Source organism: Serinus canaria, chromosome 6 (assembly GCF_022539315.1).
Source record: "Serinus canaria isolate serCan28SL12 chromosome 6, serCan2020, whole genome shotgun sequence".
Lineage (NCBI taxonomy): Eukaryota > Metazoa > Chordata > Aves > Passeriformes > Fringillidae > Serinus > Serinus canaria.
In genome coordinates, this window is record NC_066320.1 from 13,618,146 (window position 1) to 13,626,623 (window position 8,478).

The 8,478-nt window shown below is 42.1% G+C and overlaps 1 protein-coding gene across 1 annotated transcript in view; it reads right to left on the reverse strand.

Annotated features, from left to right (window-relative positions):
* The window catches only part of LRMDA (leucine rich melanocyte differentiation associated), a 604,806-nt gene extending 599,908 nt beyond the window's left edge, over positions 1 to 4,898 (reverse strand). The window contains exons 1-2 of the mRNA XM_030241074.2: positions 4,782 to 4,898; positions 813 to 913 (exon numbers count right to left, since the gene is read on the reverse strand). Of these exons, the coding sequence (XP_030096934.1) occupies positions 813 to 913; positions 4,782 to 4,811 (131 nt within the window). The 5' untranslated portion in view covers positions 4,812 to 4,898. The remainder of the gene's footprint in view (positions 1 to 812; positions 914 to 4,781) is intronic.
* Positions 4,899 to 8,478: the final 3,580 nt, after the last annotated feature.

The following is an 8,478-nucleotide window of genomic DNA, read 5'->3' on the forward strand; positions in this document are numbered from 1 at the left end:
TTCTAGGAAAACAAGGCATCAGGACACTACTTTTTGTACTACTCTTCACAAACAGACTGTGAGCTTACCCCCAATAAAATGAAAGGAAAATTAGTTGAGTCCAACCCTACCTCCACAAACCTATTTTTTTATTAAACAAACAATTGCACTCAAATTCTTTCTCCATACTTACCCACATTTTTCAACCTGAAATATACTCTGCTGAACCTCAGCAGGCTCTCTTATAAGGATTAAATGAAATGGGATGCTGCAGAAGCTCCCAGCAATACTACAGAATCCTAAACCAACCCATATATTAAAATACTTAGAAGGAATTACAAATCCTAACTGCACTTAGCTTTAGCACTTAACTACACAGATGCACAAAAATAAGATCATAGAACAAAACACATCATCTAGGAAAAGAGCATTATAAAGCATTTATAGTAATAACCAGAAATCCATAAATAAGTTTTTTAGAAACGGAGAGAAGCACATACTTACTTGTGTTTTGGTAAGGAAAATTCACTTTTGATCCCATTCTTCACTTCTTTGGGTAACAACATTTATTTTCCAATTTAAGTAGAGAACAAAGCATAAGTTTCTCAATGGGCATCATTTATGTTAACGCATATTAGTTTTCCAGACTTACCTGGTTATTTGTGCTCCAAAAGTGGGAGAAAAGGAGACAAACATTACCTATAAAACAGTGCCATCCACATGATAACAATTAAATGTACTCAACATACATTTTTCTCCATTAAAAAAAACCCAGTCTATTTTAGGAGTTGGAATTCCACGTTGCACTTGAAAATCTATATATTGCCACATACCTTAGCAAGTTGAAGCTAAGATCTAGCCTTTTTGCCATGTGTCCATATTTTCTTCCTAGGAATTCTGGAATTTCTTCACAGTCCTGACTAATGTAGGACACCTGAGAAATAGAAGCAACAAGGAAACATTTCATCAGTAGATTTAGTTCCCTGTGCAGATTCTGCCTCATTGATAAAATGATAACATGCAATACAATGAATTGGCATTACAGCTTTAAACTATAAAAGTTTTACAGCTATAAAATCTATCACACAAACTCATTTTCCTATTGATACCATCAACTTAGTATTTCTTACATCTGTAGTCTTTATGTACGTTTTGTCTCCTTCCAGGTAAAAATACTTCAATTAAACGTATCACATTTCTTCTATGTCACTGTTAATACTTTGATCTAATGTTACTTCACATTACCATTCTAACATGCTCCAGAAGAAATTTCTTTGAAGGATCAGAAGGCATCCAAAGCATCTTCCAGACTGGCCCTTCCTTCATATACAATAAACAAAGGTTGTTTTCTAAATTTAGGTGTGGAAATACCTCAGCAGTGTACAGTCAATCCATTCTAACCATTCCCTGAGAAGACTTACTCCCAGTAGCACACTACAGACAGAGCAAGAGGGCTGCCCATGACTATGAAAATGAAGCATACAGCTTCTTTTCAGACAGTCACAGAAGTCTTAAAGATTTCTGGCTTCTCATTACCCTCACATATGTGTAATCTTTTTCATACCAGCCAATCTAACCCATCTTTAGCAAACACAGGAAGAATTAGTGGTAGCACAAAAACCAGTCTACTCAGATTCTGTTTGTTTTCACTAGTCTTTAATCAGAATGAAGTGAGTGATATTTCCAGAAGAATACAAAAAGTAAAGTAGCAAAACTTCTTCTATTATTTCTGCTGTACTGTTTTAGAAGTCATTGATTTGATTTCTTCAAAGCAATCCCACAAAGCTTTTCAAAACTATTGTCAAGAACTCTATACATTTATATTGGTTCATCCTTTCTGTGTCCAAAATACTGACTTTTCAGATTTTGTGCTGCAGAAATCTTAGCTTCCCTTAATGACCAACTAGCAAGTTAAGCACCACTTTAGACCACTATCTATACAACACTGTTATTATCCACTAGTTTAATTATAAAGTAAATTTCAGTACCATATTCCACTAGTCTAAAATATGCAAAAAAATCCATCAAAATTGTTTTGATAGTATTCCACCTTCTGTTAAAACAGAGACTCCTCTGCAGAGCAGACTGACAGTATGTACTTCTGCAAGTCATCCTGATCTCCTACGCTCTAAAAATGATTGCATCTGATAATACTATATGGCATTCCATTTAATTCATTTTGTTCAATAACTTCAACAGATAAAGCTGACAACAGTGAAATAATTTTTATGAGCAGAAAACAGGTAGCTTGAAGCTCAGTTTAACAACTTCTTCCCCTTGTTAAATCAGACCAACCTGCTCTTGCAATATATTCTGTTATCAGATATACACACAACTTGAGCAAGTATAATAACAAAAGGGAAAGGAACTGTTTTGGTAGTTGGCATCCTAATGGTTTGGATAGAACAGAAAATGTTTTGCAGAATTTAATTAATTATTGAATTAAATATGTTGGGGTTTTCCTCCAGTTTACGTCTAAGATAATCACAATGTGTTTTACAACATACGCTAAGGTATGCATAAAAGAACTGCATCATTCTTCACTGAATTGCAGAGTTCTTTAAATTAATGCTTGCAAACCCTTTGAAAGACATCACATTAACAGCTTAACGCTTTGGATTAAGCATTTGGTTCAATGTAATGTGTTGAAACAGAAATGACTAAAACATGATGCCTATTAACACTGGGAGGACAAGAATGTCTTGAGGAGCTACAAACACAGCAAGAGCACAGACCCTCACTTTGCCTTTCACCCAGGAGCAGTGGCTGAGAAGGAGCAGGGGACTCTGGTCTGCTACACTCTGTTTCAGAAACTTACTTGGCCATCAAAGCCCTATCCACAAGAATAGAAATCGAAGAAAAAGATTAATATAAATGTTGTTTAGAGCACACAGGAGACAAAATACCTAAAATGTTTCAAAGGTTCAGCCTTTGAACAGTTATAATACACAAATATATTTACACAACTGGTACAAACAGATTATTCACAGGCATATTTACAAATGACACATTGTTATCATGGCCTCTCAGTGCTGAGGCCTTGTAAAGGCATTTTACTTCCACAGAGTCCACTTCAGCAAACTCATAGTACAATGCTAATATAAAATGAGATGCCATTAGACAGAAGAAAGAAGAGTATTTCTTCATTTTCATTGTTTCAGTTCAAAATCATTTACTCAGGAAACAATAAAATGTACATAATTGAGTATTCTTCCTTTTGCTTCCTCTTCAAATACCCTCAAAATGACTATGAGCTTCCAAGTACATGTCCAGAGACACCACCACTGAGAGATGAGAGCAAGCATACTTTTCCCAAGACTCCAGCTCTTTGGCTGTAAGGCACATCAGTAACAGCAGATTTCTTAGATTTTTCTATACCAGTCACAGACCACCACACAGGATTAAAAGCTGGATGTAGAGGTGTCCGTGACCCAATTCTCTGACTCAAATATAGTGAAGGTGGCCTATTCAATACCCCACCAAAATGTTCAGAGTTTCCCACAAAGCCCAGCATCAGATAGGCTATGGAGGCCTGAGATAATTCTTGCACACTCTTCAACACAATGTATGCAATTCATGAAAAAGTCATGTTGTTACAAAATATTTAACACAAAATATTTAACTATCAATAGCAGTTGCACCTCTCTTCTGCTTTAGTTTCAGAGGGTATCACCATTTAGTCTCTGTGATCATTCTACGATACCAAAATCTTAATAACCCATAGAATAATGTCTTTATTAAGGAACGTCACCAAAAAGGTCACATATGAACTCTCAATACTGCATAATCCCTTCCATTGAAGGGAACTGTATCTGGAGAATATTTCCAGGCAGCTGAGCATTACATGATAGAAGATTGTATGCTGAGCACATAGCGATATTAAGGGGCTCAAGGGAAGAAGGCAGTGTGTCACTCAGTGCCAGGGTGCACCACAAAGACCACAGGAACTGTTTCCTGCAGCAGCTTCAAAATTAGCCAATTAACTGCCTTCATATCACACACATATTTACAGGAATTCCACATAGAAATAGTGACCAAACCAGGTAGCATCCTGGTTTAATGGCAAACCATTTTCAAAAATAAGACAAGCTTCCTTCTCCTTAGGGGGAGAAAAAAGAAAAGTTCTAACTTTAGTCACAGGTGTATCACTAATGTCATCAACTTTCAGAAAGAATCATTTTCAGTAGCCATCCACGGCGCTGGGTAAAAGTCAGCAGGATGTGTTATATTTCCCAACTTCTCTTTAACCAAACCGAAACATACATAAGCGGTTTCAGGAGGAACAACACTTAGCAGATTTCACTCCTTCTCCCTCAGCTCGCTCCCGCGGGCCCCCAGCCGGACAGAGCAAGCGCGGTTCCGAGCCGGAGCGCATCCCGCTGGGAGCGCGCTGCGCGGGAGCCTCGGGGGCGCGCCCGCCGCACGTGAGCAGCACACGGCTGCGGCTCCCGGCAGGGCAGCGCTGTCCCGGCCCGGCGCTCCGTTGTCCGCCGGCGCTGGGAGCGCAGCCCCGGGGCCGCTCCTCAGCCCTTTCCCTTCGGCGGCCTCGGGACAGCGCTGCGGCGACGGAGGCGATACCTGCGCGACGTCCCGTGGCGCGGTGCGGCTGGAAACTAAACCTGCCCCATGCGCGTCCGCCGCCCCCACTGACCGGCAGCGGCACGGGCAGAGAGGCGGGAGCCGGCGCGGAGCGGGAGCAGCCGCTCCCAGTGCCGGGGGCGGGGACGCGCCGGCCGGGGCGCGCTGCCCGCGGCAGGTGGGGCTCGGCCGGCCGGCCGGCCTTGCGGGCCGCGGACACCTACCTGTGCTCCGCTCACCACGACCCCTGCCATGCTGCGGGGTGGCCGCGCCGGAGGCTCCGCGGGCTCGGTGCCGGGCCGGGCCGCTGCCTGGCAGAGTCAGCTGACGCGGGCGGAAGCGCGGCCGGGCCGGGGGCGGCGGCAGCGCGGAGCTCCCGCCGCCTCCTGCGGCGGCCGGGCCGAGGGCACAGCCAGGCCCGGGGCGGCACCGCGCCGGGCCCGGGCGGGTGGCAGCGGGAGGCTGGCGTGGCCTGGGGTCTGCGTGCCCAGGCAAGGTCAACCTTGTCCGGCGGCCGCCCCGGGCCCCGCTGCGACATCCTACCTGGAACGCGAGTCCGAAGCGGCACTCGGCAACTGCCGTGCCTCACAGAATCAACTCGGTTGGAAAAGACCTCTTAAACGAGCCAGTGCAACCGAGGACCGAACACCACCACGCCAGCTACACCATGGCATGAAGTGGTTCAGTGTTTCCACGTTCAGTGTTTCCTTAAAACCTCTCCGAAAGGTGACTCCATCACGTCCCCGGGCAGCCCGTTCTTAGGTTAATCCCTTTCTATGAAGAAATCCCTCCTAATGTCCAACCTAAATCTCCCCTGGCCCAGCTTGAGGTACCCGCTGTCGGCAGCTGCCTGAGAGAACAGACTGCTCTCCACCTTTCTGAACGCTCCTTTAAGCTGCCCCCAGCCTCATTCCAAGCCTTTCCCGGGATAAACAACCCCAACTCCCTCAGCTGCTCCTCATAAGACTCCAAACCCTCCCCCAGCTTCTCTGCCCTTCCCGGCGCCGGGGCTGCCACACGTACTGGGCTGTAGCAGTGCTGGACTAGGCCATGGGATGAAGTGATGGAAATTGGGGATGAAAGTCATGCCTCTGTGACACTGACAGAGGGATGACGTCTTGGATTTCAGTTCCCATAAGGCACTAGATTACTTGGAACATTATCTGTACTGGCTTTCCACCTACTAAGCAGCTCATTAATTTGTGGCATAAAGCATAACTTGCCTTTGAGGAGATGTATGTCACTGGTAAAGAAACACCTGCAGGGGGAAAAAAAAACAAAAACATGCTATCTCCAGGAAAGGTCCACATTCCCATAGCAATATTTTTTTTTTGTTTCTAGAATATAGAACAATTTGTGTGGAAACCAGAAGTTCCTTTGGAATTATCAGAAAACCCTGTCAAATGAGTTTTTCCAGGACACAAGAGTTACTAATTAAAATAATGGCATGATGGTAGGTTATCACTGTTCAGGCATACTAGAGGAGCTGCAGGTTTTCTGTAAGAATTTTATATGAGACTTTTAAAGGTTTCCCAAGCTTGGATCCTAAATCCTATTAGTCATCTACCTACTTCTTCAGCTGCCTAAGCACCTTTAAAAATCTGGCTCATTTTCCCCTTTATTGCTAATATAGCGTAACTCACTCTTGCTGAAAGCAGAGGCACATGCTGTGAGGGGAAATAAGTTTCAGGAGGATATGTATTCCTCATTGCAAACCACTTTCTTGAGTTTATTCAGCAACACAGCAGAAACCCATACTGTACTTGCTGCTCTACCTCTTAGTATCAACAAAATAAATTCTTGGTACAGCTGTGGCACTACACCTTCCCTACAGCCATCCTTCCTTCTTCAGTGACTGCTGGACAGGAAACACAGAGCAAATAGCTGAGGAAAAAAATGTTCTTCCTCCCTGTTGTTTTAATGTACTGTGTTAGAAATGTCAATGGGCCAACATGCATAAAAATCAAAATATGGCCAATGAATAAATGACTCCAGTGCTTTGCATGATCTAATTTTCCTTGTATCATATAAGACAGAAGAATCAAACCCTTCAGCCACAGCAAATAAGCTGATCGTACACTGATGAATAAAAGCTCTGTTTCTCTAAGTAAGAATTTCCATCCAGGCATACTTGCTAGTTCAGATCATCACTCAGCATGCTTCAAACCATCAGGGCCTTTATTTATCTATTAGATTATATAGTAAATAACATATGCCAAGAAAAACAAGTACTATGTGAACTGTAAATTTAAACAAAGCAATACATTCTCCTCTTTCTGTATCTACTTTTTATCTTTCTTTCAGCTACAAGCATGTGGTTCCCACCAGAATAAACACATACAGCTCAAGGCTCAAGTGGCCCACTGCTACAGTATTTGTCTTAGTGGAGTAAATTCAGTTCAATACTACACTCATGTAAAATTGGGACAACTGTATTGAAAACAATTTAGCTTATCATTATCTACATTATTAAGATTAATTTTAGTAGAGTGTTAGCTGCCATTTTAGAGATATCTATGAAGAAAAAAAATCCCTGCCTAAATGGTTTACAAAATAGCCCACACAAATAATAGCAAGTTTGGGGGGATTTTCCAGCTTCTTACATTGCCAGTTGCATTAACCTGCCATTGATCCTCCTACTTACTAGGCAAGACCTTGTCTAGAGGGAAAAGTTGCAGGTGCAGCTCCCTAAACCGGGTGACTTAAATTGACTTTATCATCTCTTCAATCAGTCGAGCTGAATTTTCTAAATTACAAAAACAACTTAAAGAGGTGGCAAACTGTTTTAAGTGCATCAGGCTTACAGTCATTCTTTTGAACCAGTTCAACGTTTTCTTGTACAGACATGGCCTAGATTGTTATCTGCCATGGATAAATATTAGGTCCAAGTCCCATGGTGTGTAACAAAAGGGACTGCTACTGACCGCTGTGACAAAATGGGACTATTATACTGTAAAGGAAGGGAAAAACAAAACTCCCTGTACCAGAGGAAAGGAGAAGAGAGATGACTGTCTTATTGTGGTGCTTCCCTAGACTTTGAAAACTTACATCTCAAAAAATCCTAATTCTGCTCCCAGTTTCCTATGGGATTATTGGTGAACTTCTCAAACTTTGTAATTTTAGACTCTGCTTTATTCCCTTATTTCTTAAGTACCCGTCACTTGCACATAATTTTCAAGAGCAATGAAAACTCACAGCTGTCTGCCCCCGAAGGACTATTTTGTAACATCTAATCTGCAATTTTAACAAAGTTATAACATAGTCTCAGATTTCAGGCATATGAGTCAATGTGCTCATTAGCTTGTGCCCCATATTGTTATGAAGCTAAAATCCATCACAATGCAATGTAAATACTGAAGGACTTCTCCAGCTTTTGAGCCAGCTGATCATCAGTGTCACAGATCCCAAGTGCCTCTGGGTTCAGGCTATTCTTCACCTTACCATATGTATTTGTATTTCTGAGCATCTCAAAACATTACCTTCTTGAGTCCTGGCCCACGCAGCCTGCATCATCTAAAGGTTTTATTTAGCTTTGGTAGAACTGCCTATATGAGTAAACCTTCAAAGGACTAAGTTTGTACTTCCAGAATATATTTCTCAGGGGTTCCTCAGAAGCTGAAAGTTTTGTCAGGATTCTTTGTAGAGGTTAAAATAGTTTATGTGGCAGCTGGCCATAGCTGACCTTTGAAATGTTTTTTTTTTATAGTGTATTTATATATTAAAAAAAAACAAAAACAAAAAAAAAACGTAAAAATCACTTGTTTATTTAAAGAATAACTTTCACTGCAGTTAGATGCAGAAGGTGGCACTTCGGTAGGGGCCATTCAATAAGATTTCCAAACAGAGTATTGCCAAAACTGCTTGATATGTCAGTTACATACAGAAAGAAACAACATGGACTTTTAAAAAAATAGGGGTTTT